Source organism: Sus scrofa, chromosome 16 (assembly GCF_054392235.1).
Source record: "Sus scrofa isolate SSC_HxYL_T2T_F1_AM1 chromosome 16, Sscrofa_HxYL_maternal_Yorkshire_Landrace_v2.0, whole genome shotgun sequence".
NCBI lineage: Eukaryota > Metazoa > Chordata > Mammalia > Artiodactyla > Suidae > Sus > Sus scrofa.
Window position 1 is genome coordinate 34,708,365 of NC_139398.1, and position 21,729 is coordinate 34,730,093.

At 37.8% G+C, this 21,729-nt stretch overlaps 1 protein-coding gene across 2 annotated transcripts in view; it reads left to right on the forward strand.

Annotated features, from left to right (window-relative positions):
* The window catches only part of WDR70 (WD repeat domain 70), a 290,519-nt gene that overhangs the window by 42,575 nt on the left and 226,215 nt on the right, over positions 1–21,729 (forward strand). For both annotated transcript variants that reach the window (XM_021076961.2, XM_021076962.2), the window contains exon 6: positions 10,604–10,663. In XM_021076961.2, the coding sequence (XP_020932620.2) occupies positions 10,604–10,663 (60 nt within the window). The remainder of the gene's footprint in view (positions 1–10,603; positions 10,664–21,729) is intronic.

Sequence of the window (21,729 nt, forward strand, 5' to 3'; positions counted from 1 at the left end):
GGTAAATGATGGAGCCAAGTTTCAAATCTAGGGGAATCTGCTCCAGAATACATGGGCTTAATCATTATGCCTTCCCTTGCCACTGGTTGTGACCTACTCTGCTTCTCAAGGTCAACTCTTGTCTCTCCTACATGTGTCTCCTGCTCATCCATACAGACTTTGAATATGAGCAGTCTTTGAATATGACTACTCTTCCATGCCTTCCAGCATACTCTTCCTTCTTTGTGGACCTGGGTCAATACTTAGAACAACCCCATTCTTTTGCTGGTCTTTGTAAGTAGTGACCCTTGTGGGTACATGGTGACAGACCTGTCTTCATCAAAGAACAACCTTTGCATTTTTCAGGATCTAGGTTTTCTCCTTGTGAAAGGAAAACATTTTCTTTTTTAAAAAATGTTCACTGACTTGCAGAGGGAGAGTTCACTACCTCCTTCTTTGTGCTACTGTATTACTTATATTACTCTATTATTTTATAATTTTATAACAGCTTTATCGAGATATAATTAATACCCTTAAATTCATAGTTTTCAGATATATACAGTTCAGTGGTTTTTTTTAGTATAACTGGACAGTTGTGCAACCATCACCGCTATTTAATTTAAAAATATTTTATCCTTCCAAAAAGCAACCTTGCCCCCTTTAACTTTCACTCCTTATTCTCACTTCACTACCCTGCCTCCAACTGTTGGCAGCTGCTAATCTGCTTTCTGTCTCTATGGATTTACCTGTTTTGGACATTTCATATCAATGGAGTAATACAATTAGTGGTTCTTTGTGACCTATTTCTTTCACTTAGCATAATGTTTCCAAGGTTCATACATATTGCAGCATGTATCAGTGTCTCATTCCTTTTTATTGCCAAGTAATATTCTATTTTATGGACACGCCATATTTAAAAAAAATGCTTTTGTTTGTTGATGGATATTGGATGTTTACACTTCTAGCTGTTATGAATAATGTTACTATGAATGACTAAAAGACTTTGTGTGGCTGTATATTTTTGGTTTTTTTGGGGTGTATATCCTGGAGTGGAATTGCTAGGTCATATGATAACTCTGTATTTAACCTTTTAATTTTTTTGCACAGTGGATGACACAAAGTAAATGCTAAAATATATTAATTCTTAACTAAAGTTATAAATTACTTTCATAACTTTACTTTTATTTTTATTTACTTTTATTGCACAGTGGATGACACATAGTAAATGCTGAAATATATTAATTCTTAACTAAAGTTATAAATTTCTTTCTTTCTTTTTTTTGTCTTTTTGCCATTTCTTGGGCTGTTCTTGCGGCATATGGAGGTTCCCAGGCTAGGGGTTGAATTGGAGCTGTAGCCACCGGCCTACACCAGAGCCACAGCAACTCGGAATCTGAGCCGAGTCTGCAATCTTCACCACAGCTCATGGCAACGCCAGATCGTTAACCCACTGAGCAAGGGCAGGGACCGAACCCGCAACCTCATGGTTCCTAGTCGGATTCGTTAACCACTGAGCCATGACGGGAACTCCATAAATTTTCTAGTAATGACAGTTTGTTATTAAAAGAAAATAAGAATGAAATCCATGAGGAAAAAAATACACAGAGTTTGTACTTATCATAGTTTGTTTATATACCTTTCTGAAATACGGGGACATATTTATTAACTATTTATATTTTATATCTACTTTTGGTATACTTTCAAGATAAAACATTTGAAGCCACAGACAGACTTACTATAAGTTGTGTCTAATGAAGCCTAAGTGCCATGTACTGTGCTAAATACTGGGGATATCAAAATAAGGAGGACATAGGCACTGTTTTAATAGAGCTGAAAGGCTATGGAAGGTGTGGAGTTCCTGATGTAGTGCAGCAGGTTGAGGATCTGGCATTGCTGCAGCTGTGGTGTCGGTTACAGCTGGGGCTTGAATTCACTTCCTGGCCTGGTAACTTCCATATGCTGGGGGTGTTGCCATAAAAATAAAAAAATAAAATAAATTAAAAATCCTTTTATAGCAGTTTGGAGAATTGAATCATAGAGTAAGATTTTTGCTAATTTTTTTTTTTTTTGTTGTTTTTTTAGGGCTGCACCCATGGCATATGGAAGTTTCCAGGCTAAGGGTTGAACGGGAGCTATAGCCACTGGTCTACACCACAGCCACAGCAACGCCATATCCGAACTACATCTGCAACCTACAGCACAGCTCATGGCAGCACTGGATCCTTAACCCACTGAGTGAGGCCAGGGATTGAACCTGCATCCTCATGGCTACTAGTCAAATTTGTTTCCACCGAGCCATGACAGAAACTCCAGATTTTTGCTAAATTGAAAGGTAAATTTGACTTCCAAGATTTTCCAAAGAGAAGACTCTATGATATCACTTAAATGTAGAATCTAAAAAATAAGGCAAATGAATGTATATCGAAACAGAAATAGTTTCATAAATATGGAAAACAAACTTGTGGTTACCAAAGGGGAGAGGGAAGGGGGGGCAAATAAGGGGCATGGGATTAACAAATAAAACTACTGTATATAAAATCAATAAACAACAAGGAATATGGTATGACACAGATACTTATACCCGTTATCTTGTAATAACCTAAAATGGAGTATAATCTGCAGAAATACTGAATCACTATGCTGTATACCTGAAACTAACACAATGAAATAAACATGTTACATATTAGGTCTTCCTGTTCCCTGGTAATAAAAAATTAACAAAGGGAAAACAAAGAAGGTTTTCTAGTTGAGTATCGTTCTTAGGTTATAGAAATTATAAGATATGAAATGTAGCTCAGACAATATACTACCAAGCTGTGATAGGATGGGTGAATTTGTCTTCCGGTAAGGTGAGAATCTCAGAAAACTTTTACTTCTCATACTTTATGTACAGGTAGATCTCCTGGGGTCCTTGCTAAAAAGTCGATTCTGATTTAGTGGATCTGGGAGAGGTCCAACAATCTGAATTTTAACGAGTTCCTGGATAATGTCTCTGGTGCTGTTCTGTGGGTCACACTTTTTGAGTAGCAAGGCATTAGAGAGGTTTCTATGAGAACTGTGGAGCTGTCAGCCTGAGGTTTGCATTGATCTTTACTCCACTTATAAAAGCACTTTTTGTTTCCCAAATGAATCATTCAAACAAATGCTTGTTTTTTGTAGACAAGAGACTAAGGACTTGAGGCTTTGAGAGGAAAATGAGTGCAAGTTGTGAAGCTATGAGAATGGTGTGTACCTTGTTGCCGCTGACATGGCAGAGATGGGCCTTTCTTAGGAATAGGACAAATGGTAAAAACCAGATACACTAGTCTGAGCTGGTGACATGTCCTTCTTCCTTTATAGTTATAAAAGAAAGCCTTCTCTTTGGGGTGGGGGTAAAGGAGTGGGAGGGAAGAGTTTCATCATAGAGGTTGTAGAAAGCCAGGTTGTTCTGTCTTAACTCTGGCAAGCTCAGCCTCTGTTCTTCCAGTACTGCCTGGAGTGGTTAATTCTGTGGGTAAGGGTGGGCTCTTATACATACATTAATAAATAATAAATGAGGAGTTCCTGTCATGGCTCAGTGGTTAATGAATCCGACTAGGAACCATAAGGTTTCGGGTTCGATCCCTGGCCTTGCTCATTGGGTTAAGGATCTGGCATTGCCATGAGCTTCGGTGTTGGTCACAGACGTAAGCTCGGATCCCACGTTGCTGTGGCTGTGGTGTAGGCCGGTGGCTATAGCTCCGATTAGACCCTTAGCCTGGGAACCTCCATATGCCAAGGGAGCGGCCCTAGAAAAGGCAAAAAAAGACACACACACACAAAAATATATATATATGTGAAAAAGCTAAGGTCCTATACAGTTAAGTAGTTTAGTGAAGGTTACAAGTGGAAGTTAATCTCAGAGTCCTGTCTAAATTTCAAGTCTTTGGACTTAGGAATAAGAGTAAGAGCTGACATATTCATAAAGTTTTAGGGTGTTAGGAAATGATAGGGCATATGTTCATGGTAGCTTTGACAATATGCATGTCATTTGATATAAATCCTCTTGGTTAATTACCTGCCATTGTTACATGATAAACATAGAAAATGGCCATCTTTACTTTTATTGCTAATGTCATGTTTTTAAAAAAATATGGTTTCTAAATGAACTATCCTTTTTGAGTTTCTCAGCCATTGCACAAGTATAAAAAGTTATTTAACAATTTACTCTTAAGTCATGTTGCTAAGAAATGTCCTTTAAGATTGCAGCTTGAATAGGGCATATATGATTTGAAGGTGATTTAGAAGTGATTTGGGAATACTGCTAATTGAAGAATTGGAACCAGCTGTGAGATTTAGATAGGAAATTGTCTTTCCTTCCTGCAATATTTTAGACATGTAACTTCACATTTTTGGAGAAGGATTTTAAGCATTTGATAAATGATTTATTTTGAAGCTTACCTAACATTTATTAAGAACATAGAGAAGTATTCTCCATTCAGGTTTAATAGTATGCATCTTTTTTTGTTTGCTTATGTGTTGTATCTATTACATTTTTTTTTAAGTTTTGGTAAATACACATAGCATAAAATTTACAATCTTAACCATTTTTAAATGTACAGCTCAGTAGCATTATATTATTGTGCAGTCAATCTCCAAAATTTTTTCATTTTGCAAAAAAGAATCTCTATACCCATTAAATGACAACTTTCCATTTCCATCTCTGCCCCAAACTTGGCAACCACTGTTCTTTTTATTTCTATGATTTTGACTGCTTAGATCCCTCAGATAAGTGCAGTCATTCAGAATTTCTCTTTCTGTGGGTAGCTTATTTCAGTTAGCGTAATGTCCTCCAAGTCATCCATGTTGTAGCATGTGTCAGAATTTTCTTCCTTTTTAAGACTGAATAGTATTCCATTATATATTTGTACCACATTTTGTTTATTCCTTCATCTGTGGATGCGTACTTGCTTTTACCTTTTGACTATCGTGAATAAAGCTGCTGTGAATATGAGTGTACAAACATCTCTTTGAGACACTACTTTTCAGTTCTTTTGGATATATACACCAATGGAATTGCTGAGTTGTAAAGTAATTCTTATTTAAATATTTTGAGGAACTGCTTTACTGTTTTCCATATCAGCTGCACTATTTTCCTCTAGCCGTGTATAAGTGTTCCAGTTTCTGTTCATCCTTGCTAACACTTAATGTTGTTTTTCTTTCTTTTTCCCCCTTAAATAATAGCCATTTTGGTGGGTGTGAATGGTATCTCATTATTGTGGTTTTGATTTGCATTTCCCTAATGATTAATGATGTAAAGTATCTTTTCATATGCTTTTTGGTCATCTGTACATCTTTGGAGAAATAGCTATTCAAGTCCTTGGCCAGATTTCAAAGTGGGATTTTTTTTATTGTTGAGTCGTGGGAGTTTTAAAAATATTCTAGATATTAACACCATATCAAATATATAATTTGTAGATATTTTCTCCCATTTTGTAGGTTGCCTTTTCACTATGTTAACTCTGTCTTTTTTTTTTTTTCTTATTAGGGTTGCACCCGAGTCATATGGAAGTTCCCAGGCTAGGAGTCGAATCGAAGCTATAGCTGCCAGCCTACACCACAGCCACAGCAGTGTGGGATCCAAGCCACCTCTGTGACTTACATAGCAGCTCATGGCAATGCTGGATCCCTGACCCACTGAGTGAGGCCAGGAATTGAACCCACATCCTCAAGGATACTATTCGTTTCTGCTGCGCCACAACAGGAACTCCTAATTGTGTCTTTTGATGCACAGACTGCTTGGTGATTTTTTTGAAATCTCAAATCTTATCAAATTACTTTATATGGCTCAGAGCTTAAATTTCATATTCTTGGCATTGTATACAATCTGGCTTGTAACTAACTCTCTGGGTTAACATTAAAAAATACACACACACACACACACACACACACACGCACACACACACACGCACCCACACAAAACACACATACTCTTTCCCTTTTTCCTGCTCAGCGATTTAAATTCTAGCCAGGCGAAAATATCTGCAATTCAGAAGTGTCAAGATTCATCTTATTCTCTCCTATAGGCTCTCCACAGTCACCTAGGAAACTTGCTGTTTTTCCAAAGACATTTCAAACATCTCTTTTATGAAACGTTTTCTGATCCCTCTCTACCTCCCCAGGCACGATGGCATTGCGTGCCTAACCTTGTGTACTCTTCTGTCACAGCATCTGAAACATTTTAGTTTGCTGGGTTTGTTTTTTTTAGGCCCATACCCATGGCATATGGAGGTTCCCAGGCTAGGGGTCCAATTGGAGCTGTCTGTAGCCGCCGGCCTACGCCGCAGCAACCCTGGATCCGAGCCAAGCCTGTGACCTACACCACAGCTCATGGCAACGCCGGATCCTTAACCCACTGAGCGAAGCCAGGGATTGAACCTGCATCCTCATGGATGCTGAGCCACGATGGGAACTCCATAGTTTGCCTGTTTATTTACCTGTCTGTTTTGCTTTGCCGGACTGACAGTTCCTCATGAACAGAGTCTTTGTTATTGGTCTTTTTATCTTTAACTTAGTTTCTGGTACAGGTGTCACATGTAGTATGTAGTATATAATGAAATATTCAATAGATGTTAAATGAATGTGTGATTAGTGAGTGAATGAATAAATGAATTGATTTTAAGTCAGTCTTACTGGATTACCAGAGTTACAGCAGAATAGATTCTAATTTCGGCTGCTGGTGGTATTGCACGGGTAACTATTTCCAGAGTGGTTTCTGGGAGGAAGTAGTATTCATTGTCAAGCCCCTGGTTGGAAACCCCCATTCTTTCTCCCAACTTTGTGGTAGATCTTTATTACTAAGTAGACTTTGCATCCTGGCTTCTAGTACTATACATATACAACTTTTAAATTTTATGATGAATTTACCCCAGAAAGATTATATCTGACTTGCAAGTCTTTCGAAAACACTGTAAGGATGTATGTACATCAGATGGAATCACTCTTGTTATTCCAGATATGTTTGTTTTCATTGTTCTTACTGGGGGTAAATGAAAGAGCCTGGGAAATAATCCTTTGGTTGGCATTTAAAACCAAACCAAAACAAAAACTGGTATCTTTCCCCCTCTTACATTAAGACTGTAGCTCTTGTTATGAATTTTAGTAATAAATGACTTCATTGAAGTCTTATAGTTTATGATGTCCCCTGGCAGGGATATCATGAAAATATTTTACTGTTATAGCAAATTTCACACTAAGCCATATTTCAAAAAGTCATTACTAAAAGTTCTGGAAAAAGAACAGTCACCATCAAGTGATACGCTACCAAAAGATGGATTGCTACTATTTTAGATGATTTATTTGTGCCAATTATATGGGCTTTTTATGAGTTATGCTCTACATGATTTCCAGTAAAACTTTGATTTTGAATGTAAACAACATTTATTTAAACATTTAATTCATTCCTAATGTAAATACTGAGTTGTTCTGTGTTCTTGTAAGTTTTTTCTTTAAATGTCAGAAATTGTCTATATATAGGCACATTCTGCATCGAATTCAGTGAAATAATTTTCATCCCTTCTTTTGGTGACAGTGTTTCTTTTTACTGAGTGATGAAAAAGTAATTAGTTATGAAATGATACACAGACTCTAACAGATTCCTCTCTAAGTAAAACATTTGAACTGTTCTCCTGTTTCTTTCAAGAGTACTTAGCACCTTTACATGAGTTTTTATTATTTGCAAATATTGTCAACTGTGAAGGAAGCAGTGGTTTACATAATTTGGTATAGCATTAATCCAGAATTCATTTGTTCAACTTTTAAATTATTTTGGAATTTGTGTTGGAATATCATTATCTCTGAGATAGGTGTGTGTAGCACTTTGGAAAAGATAGTAAAGTAGTAAATTATCTTTGTCTTTAAATAAATTGCAAACTCGCCAGCAGTTCCTTGGTTTACTGTAAGTATTTTTGTTCAGTGCCTCTTGGTTCCCAGTCTCCTCTCTCTCTCTCTCTTTTTTTCTTTTAAATGGCTTTAGCTGCAGCATATGGAAGTTCCTAGGCTAGGGGTCAAATCAGAGCTGTAGCTGCGGCCTACACTATGGCTGTGGCAACACCAGATCCTTTTTTGATGTTGTTTTTTGTTTTTTAGGGCCGCACCTGCAGCATATGGAGGTTCCCAGGCTAGGGGTCTAATCTGAGCTATAGCTGCCAGTCTATGCCACAGTCACAGCAATGCCAGATCTGAGCCACGTCTGTGATCTACATCACAGTTCATGGCAATGCCGGATCCTTAACTCACTGAGCAAGGCCAAGGATTGAACTTGCATCCTCATGGATGCTAGTTAGAATTTTTTCTGCTGAGCCACCACGGGAACTCCAACACCGGATCTTTAACCCACTGAGCCAGGTCAGGAATGGACCCTTCATCCTCTCAGAGACCATGTCTGATCCTTAACCTGCTGAGCCACAACAGGAACTCCCCTAGTCTCCTCTACTGTACTGGTAATGGATTATACTCACCTCTCAGACACAGTCAGTCTAAAACAGAACTGCCTTTATTTCTTTCTACTTGTAGCTTTACATCTGATTTTAGTCTAAGGTAGAGTCATTTGGGCTTCAAAGCTTTTCACTTTTGGAAAATCTTCAGTTATCTCTGACTCTCACTCACAAGGCTCACCTGATGAATAGCACCTATTTGTTGTTCTTTATGGACGTAAACATTAACGTTTGAAGGTAAATTAAAAGTTATAATCCAGTGTGATTTATGAGGTAGACATTGTAAGGGCCATTCATTCATTCCAAAAACTTTTGTGTGTGTCTGCTATACACCAGGTGTTTTGTAGTTTGGGGACCCAGAGATAATATATACACACAGTCTTTGAGAAGTGTCCATTTTGTGGTTTGGTTAGGGAGTGGAGTGGAGGGAGACAGTCAGAAATTATAACATATTGTGACAGGTTCTGTGATAGAGACAAGGAGAGCTTGTCATGGGAATGCGTAGAAAGGCCATTTAACCCAGAGTTTGAAATGTTGAGAAATCCTCCCAGGAGCAGGTCACATCTGAATTGAGTCTTAAAGGGTGAGTAGGAATTAGCCAAGTAAAGAGGAAGAGAAACCTGGAAAAAGACGAAGATAGTATGACCAGAGGGACAGGAGGTAGGCCTTAGAATAAATGATGACTGTCACTGAGCACCTGCTTTGTGCCAAACTCTGTATTAAGAGCTTTAAACCACTCACCTCACAGTAACCTAAGGCACAAGCCCTGTTATCCTCTTTGCAGCTGAGGCAACTGAGAGTCATTACTCTCCAGAGGGTATGACAGGGTTAATGAGTATCAGAACCAGATTTTAAAAGCCTAGATTTTCTGGCTTTTTGTCAAGGCTGTTTCCTCCTAAGAAAGTACAGTTTCAAGATGGAGGAAATAGTTAAGTAGTTATCATGCTGTTGAAAGGTCAGATGTGCAGGTTAAGTTTTGAAAAGTGCCCTGGGACATTTATAGTAACTTACTTATTCATTCAAGAAATATTTACTGAGAGTCCCCTAAGTGCCAAGAACTGTGGTAAGCATTAGGAATTGAATGACCAGTGCCAAAGAGGTGGAGGTAGAAGGGTGAAAGAAAAGAGACACTGAGTGAAAACTAAAGTGTGAAGAAGCTTTACCATAAAGGAAAAGAGTGATAGAGCAGGGAATGTAGGGGAACTTGTGTGTGTTGTGTGTGTGTTGAATGTGGGAAGCACTTTAATTATTCATATGCTGGGGAGAAGCAGCCATAGTAGGGAAAAGATTTAAGATAAAATAGAGCTGGTGATTGATTGGTTCATCAAGGATCCTAGAGAATGAGGGAAGTCAAGGACCAGAATTTGTTAGATTGCACAATAATTTTGACATGGATTTGTAATGGCTGTAGAATTTTAGTATGATTCCCCTGCTCTTGGCTAATGGAGACTTGACTAAACAATAAAACTGCTTATTTAAATGATTACTGTGACCTCTTATGTCTGATTTGTGCATCCATCATCTCTATCCCTCAGTTAGTCTGTCCATACCCTTTCTAACATAGGACGTATTATATTAGAGCATTGATGCTTCCCTCTTAGACTTTATGTTTCTTGGGAGGGGAGGGGAGTCAAGGCTAAGTCTCGTGCCACTTAGCATCTGGTATAATCTCACTTTAATAAAGGCTTATTGAATTAATGAACCAGTGAAGGACTCAGTTCCTTATTTGTACCACTTAAATAGCAATTTTTTTGTTTTTTAAACTTTTATGGGTTAAATGGTATACATTTATTCTGTGCAAATTTTGTTGTCTCATAAATTAAGTACATAAACACTTTAAGGTATGCCCAAGTACCAATGAAAAGAGGACTTTAAAAGTTTTCCATACTAAGAGGCCCTTATGGTTTCATACAACCTGCAGAGTTTGAGTTTATCTTTTTAGAGATTTAAGATACATTTATTATCAGCTCAAAGCGACCAATTGTAATCTATCTAGAAGTATAGAAATAAAAAAATGCTCATTTTTTCCTATTTTTTAAAAAACACTGGCTTTTGTGTTTAAAAGCCAGTGATGCAATTTTTAAAAATTAAATTTCCTGTGAATGTGGTATGTGATTTCCTCCTAAATGTGGTACATTGCTTACCAATGTCATGGAATTTTCTTTTTTCAGAATCCTGTCCAAAAGATCCCTGACTCCCATGAGATAACTCTAAAGCATGGCACTAAAACAGTAAGTTTAAAAAATTTAATTCTTTTCCTCAATAACAGGGCTGTCATGGAAAAGTGAACTAATAAGATACATTCATATTAAGGCCAATTATATAGTCAACTTATATCACAAAGCTATAGATATAAGGAAAATAGATTGCTTTTCTGTTGAGTCAGAATAACCATTGCATTTCATTTAAAATAGGAACACTATTGTCATTGTTATTGTTGGCTTTAAAACCTCTCTCTTTGACAAAGGAACATTACAAGTGAAACGATGAAATGAAACTCAGATACTTTTTTTTTATGGTGTGGGAAAATTTCTCATTACCCTTAGCTTCATTTCTATGTCAATAAGAGGCCTGAGTTCATTTTTTACGTGGATGTTGAGCTAAGAAATGAACATAAGGGAATTCCTGTTGTGGCTCAGTGGGTTGAGAACCCAACCAGTATCCAGGAAGATGTGGGTTTGATCCCTGGCCTCACTCAGTGGCTTAAGGATCTGGCGTTGCCACAAGCTGTGGTGTAGGTTGCAGATGTGGCTCAGATCCCACATCACCGTGGCTCTGGTGTAGGCTGGCAGCTGCAGCTCTGATTTGACCTCTCGTCTGGGATCTTCCATATGCCATGAGTGTGACCCTGAAACATAAGATAGTAACTTGTCTGGCTCTAAGATTATGTCACTTAAGTTTTATGGATTATATTTTTCCATTATCATATTTACGTTATTTAAAAATTAATAATGTAAAAATTTTGGAGTGTAAGATGAAATCACCTAATCTTACTGTAAAGCCATTACAAAATGACAGTCGAATTAATGAAACTTGCTTGTGAATGAGTGAAAAAATAAAATTATTTTGCTTTCCCTTTATAATTAAACTATGTGTTTTCTAGATGTCTGACATGTAAAGAAGTAGGGAAATACATCCTGTAATGAGGGGGGAAACATCGAGTCAATAGAAATAGGCCCAGAAATAACCAAGTGATAGAATTAATAGCAAAGGATGTTAAAATAGTGATATTTTTCTCACTAAATATTTTGCTTTTGAAAATACCATTTTTATAAAATATTTATGTTAAGATACAGTGGATTTATTGTTATTGTTATTTTAAGTGGAGTTAACAGTAAGTATTTTAAAATGTCTTAATTTTAATTTTTGCTGTGGTAAAAATTGATACACATAACTTGTATAAACAGACATTTTTGGGGGTTCTCAAAAGATTTTGAATGTAAAGGGTCTTGGAACCAAAATATCTGAGAACTGCCTTAAGAAATCATTTCCATTTAATTTTCCATATTATATCCACTTTTTATAAATCAGACTTTTGATATTTTTATTCTGAAATCATGAAAAAATTTTACTAATTTTCATGTTTCTAATTAAATAAGGGAAAATTTATAGACTTTTAGTACTTAAAAGGAAGCTTTTCTATCATTTAGTCCAGAGATTTTTATAACTGATAAGAGTTCCCATTGAGGCTCAGTGGTTAACGAACCCAACTAGTAACCATGAGGATGCAGGTTCGATCCCTGGCCTTGCTCAGTGGGTTAAGGATCCAGGGTTGCCCTGAGCTGTGGTGTAGGTTGCAGATGTGGCTCGGATCTGGCGTTGTTGTGGCTGTGGCGTAGACTGGCAGCTGTAGCTCCATTTAGACCCCTAGTCTGAGAACCTCCATATGCCACAGGCATGGCCCTAAAAACAAACAAAAAAAACCAACAAAAAAGGATCTGGTGTTGTCATAACCGTGGTGTAGGTTGCAGCTACAGCTCCCATTTGACCCCTAGCCTGGGAACCTGCATATGCCACAGGTGTGGCCCTAAAAAGCCAAAACACACACACACACACACACACACACACACAAATACTTCAAGTTGATTTCCACATTAAAGATTTTTTTTTTTTTTTTGCTGTCTTGCCTTTGTCCTGCACATGTATTTCAGCTCCTTAGAAATATTTCAGAGATTAAGAGGGTGACTGTTTAGCTGGTCTTTTTTTTTTTTTTTTTTTTTTTTAAACTAGTTACTGTAAAAATGTTTGAACATTCATAGAAGTACAGAGAATACTAAAAGAAATTCCCATATGTTTATCTCTGAGCCTTACCAGTTATCTGCATAAGGCCAATCTTGTTTTATATCTACTTTACACTTCTAAGTAAACCGCCCTCCCCATACCCTATCTGCCTATTTTGTGGGATTATTTAAAAACAAATTCCAGACTTCATATGATTTCATCAGTAAATATTTCAGTATCAGTTTCTATGAGATAAGGTTGGTCTCTCTCTCTCTCTCTCTCTCTCTCTCTCTCTCTCTCTCTCTCTCTCTCCCTCTCCCTCCCTCCCTCCCTCCCTCCCCTCCTCTCCTTCTCCTTTCCTATCTGTCATAAATTATAAAACCATTACTACATCTAAAAATTTTCAATTAGTTATTTAATATCATCAAATAGCCCATTATTGCTCAAATGTTTTCAATTGTCCCATACATATTTTTTCCCTCTTTTTTTTTATTACTCAAATGAATTTATCACATCTGTAGTTGTATAATGATCATAACAATCTGATTTCACAGGATTTCCATCCCACAGCCCAAGCACATCCCCCCACCCCCCAAACTGTCTCCTCTAGAGACCATAAGTTTTTCAATGTCTGTGAGGCAGCATCTGTTCTGCAAAGAAGTTCAGTCTGTCCTTTTTTCAGATTCCACATGTCAGTGAAAGCATTGGATGTTGGTATCTCATTGTATGGCTGACTTCACTTAGCATGATATTTTCTAGGTCCATCCATGTTGCAAAAAATGCTGGTATTTCGTTCTTTTAAATGGCTGAGTAATATTCCATTGTGTATATGTACCACATCTTCTTGATCCACTCCTCTGTTGATGGACAGTTAGGTTGTTTACATGTCTTGGCTATTGTAAATAGTGCTACAATAAACATTGGAGTACATGTGTCTTTGCAAGTCGTGGTTTTCTCTGGATAGATGCCCAGGAGTGGGATTGCTGGATCAAATGGTGGTTCTATGTTTAGTTTTCTGAGGAATCTCCATACTGCTTTTCACAGTGGTTGCACCCATTTACAATCCTACCAACAGCGTAATAGGGTTCCTTTTTCTCCACACCCTCTCTAGCACTTACTGTTTGTAGACTTTTGGATGATGGCCATTCTGGCTGGTGTAAGGTGGTACCTCCTAGTGGCTTTGATTTGCATTTCTCTAATAATGAGTGATGTTGAACATCTTTTCATGTGTTTTTTGGCCATCTGCATGTCTTCTTTGGAAAACTGTCTGTTTAGATCTTCTTCCCATTTTTGGATGGGGTTGTTTGTTTTTTTGGTATGGAGCTGCAGAAGGTGTTTATAAATTTTGGAGATGAATCCCTTGTCCGTTGATTCACTTGCAAAGATTTTCTCCCATTCTGTGGGTTGTCTTTTCGTGTTGTTTAGGGTTTCCTTTGCTGTGCAGAAACTTTGAAGTTTGATTAGGTCCCATTTGTTTATTTTTGTTTTTATTGTCAATACTCTAAGAGGTGGATCTGAGGAGATGTTGCTGTCATTTATGTCAGAGAGCGTTTGGCCTATGTTTTCCTCTAAGAGTTTTATAATGTCTGGTCTTATATCTTGGTCTTTAATCCATTTGGAGTTTATTTTAGTGTATGGTGTTAGGGAGTGTTCTAATTTCATTCTTTTCCATGTGGCTGTCCAGTTTTCCCAGCACCACTTATTGAACAAGCAGTCCTTTCTCCATTGTATATCCTTGCCTCCTTTGTCATAGATGAGTTGGCTGTAGGTGCGTGGGTTTAATTCTGGGCTTTCTATCCTGTTCCACTGATCTATATTTCTGTCTTTGTGCCAGTACCATATGGTTTTGATGATTGATGCTTTGTAGTATAGTCTCAAGTCTGGGAGCCTGATTCCTCCAGCTCCATTTTCCTTTTTCAGGATATCTTTGGCTATTCTGGGTCTTTTGTGCTTCCAGACAAACTTTAAAATATTTTGTTCGAGTTCTGTGAAAAATGTCCTTGGTAATGTGATAGGGATTACATTGAATCTGTAGATTGCCTTAGGTAGTATAGTCATTTTGATAATATTGACTCTTCCAATCCACGAGCACGGTATATCTTTTCATCTATTTGTGTCCTCTTCTTTCATCAGTGTCTTATAGTTTTCAGAGTACAGGTCTTTTGTCTCTTTAGGTAGGTTTGCTCCTAGGTATTTTATTCTTTTGGATGCGATGGTAAACGGGATTGCTTCCCTAATTTCTCTGTCTGCTCTTTCATTGTTAGTGTACAGAAATGCTGTCGATTTCTGTGTATTAATTTTGTATCCTGCGACTTTGCCAAATTCGTGGATGAGCTCTAACAGTTTTCTGGTAGAGTCTTTAGGATTCTCTAGGTATAGTATCATGTAATCTGCAAATAGGGATAGTTTTACTTCTTCCTTTCCAATTTGGATTCCTTTTATTTCTTTTACTTCTCTGATTGCTGTGGCTAGGACTTCCAGAACTATGTTGAAGTGTAGTGGCGAGAGTGGACATCCTTGTCTTGTTCCTGATCTCAGTGGGAATTCTTTCAGCTTTTCACCCTTGAGAATGATGTTTGCTGTGGGTTTGTCATATATGGCCTTTATTATGTTGAGGTAGGTTCCCATTATGCCCACTTTCTGAAGGGTTTTTATCAGAAATTGGTGTTGGATTTTGTCAAAGGCTTTTTCCGCATCTATTGAGAGGATCATATGGTTTTTATTCTTCAGTTTGTTAATGTGGTGTATCACACTGAGGGATTTGCGGATATTGAAGAACCCTTGCATCCCTGGGATAAATCCCACTTGATCATGATGTACAGTCCTTTTAATGTATTGTTGGATGTGGTTTGCTAGTATTTTGTTGAGGATTTTTGCATCGATGTTCATCAGTGAAACTGGCCTGTAGTTTTCTTTTTTTTTTGGTATCTTTGTCTGGTTTTGGTATCAGGGTGATGGTGGCCTCATAAAATGAGTTTGGGAGTATCCCTTCCTCTGCAATTTTTTGAAATAGTTTCAGAAGGAGAGGTGTTAGCTCTTCTCTAAATGTTTGGTAGAATTCACCTGTGAAGCCATCTGGTTTTGGACTTTTGTTTGTTGGAAGTTTTTTAATCAGAGTTTCAATTTCAGCTCTTGTGATTGGTCCATTCATCTTTTCTATTTCATCTCGGTTTAGTCTTGGAAGATGGTACTTTTCTAAGAATTTGTCCATTTCTTCTAGGTTTTCCATTTCATTGGCATATAGTTGCATATCGTAGTCTCTTATGATCCTTTGTATTTCTGTGATGTCCATTGTTACTTCTCCTCTTTCATTTCAAATTTTATTGATTTGAGTCCTCTCTCTTTTTTGCTTGATAAGTCTGGCTAGGGGTTTATCAATTTTGTTGATCTTTTCAAAGAACCAGCTTTTCGTTTCATTGATCTTTTCTGTGGTTTTCTTTGTTTCTATTTCATTGACTTCTGCTCTGATCTTTCTGATTTCTTTCCTTCTACTAACTTTAGGTCTTGTCTTTCTCTCTTGAGCTGCTTTAGATGTAAAGTTAGCTTGTTTATTTGAGCTTTTTCTTGTTTCCTGAGGTGGGCTTGTATTGCTATAAACTTTCCTCTTAGAACGGCTTTTGCTGCATCCCGTAGGTTTTGGAGTGTTGTATCTTTGTTGTCATTTGCTCCTAGGTATTTTTTAATTTCCTCTTTGATTTCTTCAGTGATCCATTGGTTGTTGTAGCATGTTGTTTAGTCTCTACGTGTTTGTGTTTTTTGCAGTTTTTTTTCTTGATGTTGATTTCCAGTCGTATAGTGTTGTGGTCGGAAAAGATGCTTGATATGATTTTAATTTTCTTAAAGTTACCGGGGTTGGATTTGTAGCCCAAGATATGATCAGTCTTAGAGAATGTTCCATGTGCACTTGAGAAGAATGTGTATTCTGTTGCTTTTGGATGAAATGTCCTATAAATATCTATTAAGTCCATCTGGTTTAATGCTTCATTCAGGGCCTGTGTTTCCTCATTGATTTTCTGTCTGGTTGATCTGTCCATTACTGTCAGTGGGGTGTTAAAGTCCCCCAGTATTATTGTGTTATTGTTGATTTGTACTTTTAAGGTTAGCAGTTGCCTTATATATTGTGGTGAACCTGTGTTGGGTGTGTAGATATTTAAAATTGTTATATCATCTTCTTGGATTGATCCTTTGATCATTATGTAATGTCCTTCTTTGTCCCTGAAAATATTCTTCCTTTTAAAGTCTATTTTGTCTGATATGAGTATTGCTACTCCAGCTTTCTTTTGATCCCTGTTTGCATGAAATATTTTCTTCCATTGTCTCACTTTCAATTTGTATGTATCCCTAGAAGTGAAGTAGGTCTCTTGAAGACAGCATATATATGGGTCTTGTTTTTGTATCCATTCAACCAGTCTATGTCTTTTGGTTGGGGTGTTTAGTCCATTAACATTTAAGGTAATTATTGATATGTATGTTCTTATTGCCAGTTTATTAATTACTTTCGATTTGTTTTTGCTGTTCTTTTTTTCTTTCCTTCTTCTCTTGTTCTTTTCTGCCTATAAAAGTTCCTTTAGTATTTGTTGTAAGGCTGGTTTAGTGTTGCTGAATTCTCTCAATTTTGCTTATCTGTGAAGGTTTTGCTTTCTTCTTCAAATCTGAAGGAGAGCCTTGCTGGGTAGAGTAATCTCGGTTGGAGGTTTTTTTCCTTTCATTACGCTGAGTATATCATGCCATTCCCTTCTGCCCCACAGAGTTTCTGCTGAAAAATCTGTCGATAACCTTATTGGGGTTCCCTTGTATGTTGTTTCTTTTCCCTGGCTGCTTTCAAGATTTTCTCTTTGTCTTTAATTTTGGTCAGTTTGATTAATATATGTCTCGGTGTATTCCTCTTTGGTTTATTTTATATGGTACTCGTTGTGCTTCCTGGATTTGAGTGAGTGGTTCCTTTCCCATGTTATGGAAATTTTCGGCTCTTATCTCTTGGAATATTTTTTCTGTCTCCTTCTCTCTCTCTTCTCCTTCTGGCACCCCTATAATACGGATGTTGGTACGTTTAACATTGTCCCAGAGTTCTCTGAGACTCTCTTCATTTCTTTTCAATCTTTTTTCTCTTTTCTGTTCTGCATCCGTAATTTCCGCTAATCTGTCCTCCACCCCGCTTATTTGTTCTTCTGCCTCCTGTATTCTGCTGTTAGCTGCTTCTAGTGAATTTTTTATTTCAGTTATTGTATTTTGCATCTCTTCTTGTTTAAGTTTTATATCTTGAATCTCTTTGGTCAGTGTTTCCTGTAAGTTATCCCTCTTTGCCTCCAGTTTATTTCCAATGCCTTACATTATCTTCAGCATTGACAGTCTAAAGTCTTTTTCCTGGAGTCTGAGAATCTCCTCCTCACTTAGCTGATTTTTTGTGGCTTTTCCTTTCTCCCTCATCTGAGTTATAGTTCTCTGTCTTTTCATTTTTATAGATGTTTGGTGTGGTGACCTTTTTACAGATAATAGGGTTGTAGCCTCTCTTACTTCTGATGTCTGCCCCCCTGTGGCTGAAGTCGGTATGGGGGGCTTTCAGTAGGCTTCCTGATGGGAGGGGCTGATGCCTGCCCACTGGTAGGTGGAGCTGATTCTAATCCCTCTGGTGGGTGGGGCTTAGTCTGCGGATGGGATTGGAGGCAGCTGTGTGTCTGAGGGTATTTAGGTAGCCTGTTTACTGAGGGGCAGGGCTGTGATCCCACCTGGGTTGTTGTTTACCTTGGGGCTTCTCAGCAACTGACTGAGGTGTGGGGCCAGATTTTCCCAAAATGGCCACCTCCAGAGAAAGGCATGGCTGCTGAATATTCCCGAGAGCTTTGCCTTCAATGTCCTTCCCTCACAACAAGCCACATTCACCCCTGTTTTCCCAGATGTCCTCTGCAGTCAGGTTTGACCCAGATTCCTATGGAGCCTTTGCTTTGCCCTGGAATCCAGTGCACGTGAAAGTCTGTGTGTGCCTTGTAAGAATGGGGTCTCGTTTCCCCCAGTCTTGTGGAGCTCCTGCGCACAAGCCCCATTGGCCTTCAATGCCAGATGCTCCAGAGGCTCTTTCTCCCAGTGCCAGATCCCCACACATGAGGGTTTGATGTGGGGCTCAGAACTCTCACTCCTGTGGATGAGTCTCTGTGAACCAGTTAGTTTCCAGTCTGTGGAGCTTCCCACCCAGGAGATATGGGGTTGTTTAGATCATGAAATCGCCCCTCCTACCTCTTGATGTGTCTTCCTCTTTTTGTTCTGGAGTAGGATATCTTTTTTAAGGTTTCCGGTCCATTTGGGTGAAGAGTGCTCAGTCTTTAGTTATGAATTTTGTTATTTTTAGGAGAGCAGTTGAGCTCCAGTCCTTCTATTCCACCATCCTAATCCCTTTTCCCCATACGTATTTTTAACAGTTAGTTTGTTCAAATTAGTATCTAAATGATCTTTGACTCACTCTCAGGAGTCATTATTGTTTGTTACACCCCTTAATCTGTAATTTTTTGTGTTCTCTTTTTTTCATCCTTGCCATTGAAGAAACATATCTATGTGGTCAATATACTTATGATTGACCTGATACAAATACACTTTCAGATATTTCATCAGCAAAGATGGATTTATTTAGCATCAGCAGAGAATTACAGTTTGTGGTGTGCAGCCATGTGAGCCATTCTCAAATTCCTGCATGGCAAAGAAAGGAGAATGCTTTGGTAGAAATATAACGGGGGGAGGGGCTCGAGTAAACAAAAATTCATGTCTTTTTATTGGCTGAGTTCTTATCAGGAAAGAAGAGTTGTCTTTCTTCTTCCTTTTGAGCTCTTCTGTCATTGCAGGGCTCCACCTTTAGGTCTTCCAATCCTGCTTAATTGAGGTTTCTGTTTATTGATTTTTTTGCATTTCCCCCTTTCATCAAGATCTTTCTCTGAAAGCTTCACTGATTAAAAGTCAGGTTGCCTGATTTCAGTGGCCTTTTGTCCCTCAGTGTCAGGAAGGATCTTTCTTGGGTATAATGTCTCACACTGGAAGCAAATATGCATAGATTGGTAACTTATTAAAATCGCACTTGAGTTAATGAGGGTTAGGAAGGAGAACTTTCTGGTTTGTATTATCAAAAGTCCATATGTTATCAAGATCATAGATAGTGGAGATCATCTGAAGTGTTATATCAGCACAAAAGGTTTGATGACAAACTTCCAATAGGACTCGTCCAGATATCTTGGGAAAACTGACTTATTTGATGTTACTGACTTCAATTCCAGGAAATCCTTACTTTCAGGTTACCAGATGATGTATAGGTCCAGTCAGGGCTTGATGTTTTCTTTAGGTATGTCACATGAATCCAAGAATCTGTTCCTTGGAGGTTGGTTAGCAGTGCCTGATAGGAGCCTCTCCAGGGAAGTTGAAGAGAGTTCTTCTGGAGGTGTCTTTTCCAGTAGATGAACTCTCCAGGTTGCAAAGTATGATGCTTAAGGTCTAGATTCAGTTTGCTGATATTTTGTTGAGAATTTTTCTGTTTACATTGATAAGGAATATAGGTCTGTAGTTTCTTTTCTTATGACTTTGGGTATCAGGGTGATATTTAACTCGTGGAATACTGAAAACATTTCATCTCCTATATTTTCTGTAAGTTCATGAAAGAGTGATTAATTGCTATTTAAGAGTTTGGTAGAATTTACCTTTAAGCCAATAGATATAGACCTTTTTTTGTGGAAAGATTTTTGATTACTAATTTAAGTCCTTATTAAAAATACATTCAGATTTCTTTTTTTTTTTTTTTTTTAATGAGTCAGTTTTGGTAATGTGTGTCTTTGTAAGCATTTGTATGGTTCACCTAAGTTATGTAACTCTTTTTTTTTTTTTCTTTTTAGGGCCACTCCCATGGCATATAGAAGTTTCCAAGCTAGGGGTCAAATTGGAGCTGCAGCTGCTAGCCTACACCACAGCCACAGCAACTGGAGATCCTATCCACCTCTACGACCTACACCACACCGCAGGGCAATGCTGGATCCTTAACCCACTGAGCAAAGCCAGAGATCGTAGTTGTATCTTTATGGATACTAGTCAGGTTCGTTGCTGCTGAGCCGTAATGGTAACTCCTATCCTGTTCTATCTTGAGAGATGGTAATATAGCTCATATTTGTCAGACTGTATAGCTGTTTTTTTGTTTTATTTTTGGCTGCACCTGCAGCATGCAGAAGTTCCTAGGCCAGGGATCCAACTCCAGCCAGAGCAGTAACCGAGCCATATAGCAGTGATGGCTTCTGAAATGAATCCTTAACTGCTAGGCCACCAGGGAACTCCTAGCTGTTTGTTTTGTGTGTGTTTGTTTTATTTTCAGTCCTCCTTCCTTTTTTAAAATGAATATTTTTACAATGTCAAATTTGTGTCTGGCACTGTGCTGGGCACAAGCATGGTCTTTGTCCACATGGAACATACACACTTTTTATTTCCAGTTTTAAGAATTTTTAGTTCATTTATAAATAACAAAAAGCTGATACATGTTAACATAAATAATTTTTATGAGAAATAACCTTTTCTAAAACAAATCCGTTAATGAGAAGAGTGATATTGTTTTATAGTTTTGCAAATCTCTTCAATGTCTGGCTTAATAGAAGAGAGCTGGATTATCACATCTGCTTTTTTTTTGAATTTAGTCTTTTACAACATCATACACTATTTAGCTTCTGAAAAAAAGACAGATGATGTCTTAGTACGTAAAAATAGCTTTGCCCTTGAGTACACTTGAAAACATCTTTTGGACCCTCCAGATCACACTTTGAGAACCACTGATGTATTCTAATCTTGTTTTAAATGTAAAGGCACCAGATCTCAGAGAGATCAAGTGAGAAATCCAAAATTACCTGGCCTATTAATGAGGGGACACAGATCCTAGAGGTTTACTTCACTTCTCTTGATTTGTATTTTCAATCACAAACTGAAAATATACCCTAATGGCTTGTCCTATTCTCTCTAGCTGTAAAGACTGTCAACAATAAATTACAGTGCCCCTCCTTTTTTTTTTAAAATAAAAAAGAAGGGGAAAATCAACAAACATGATAAATTCTGCCATAGGCTTACT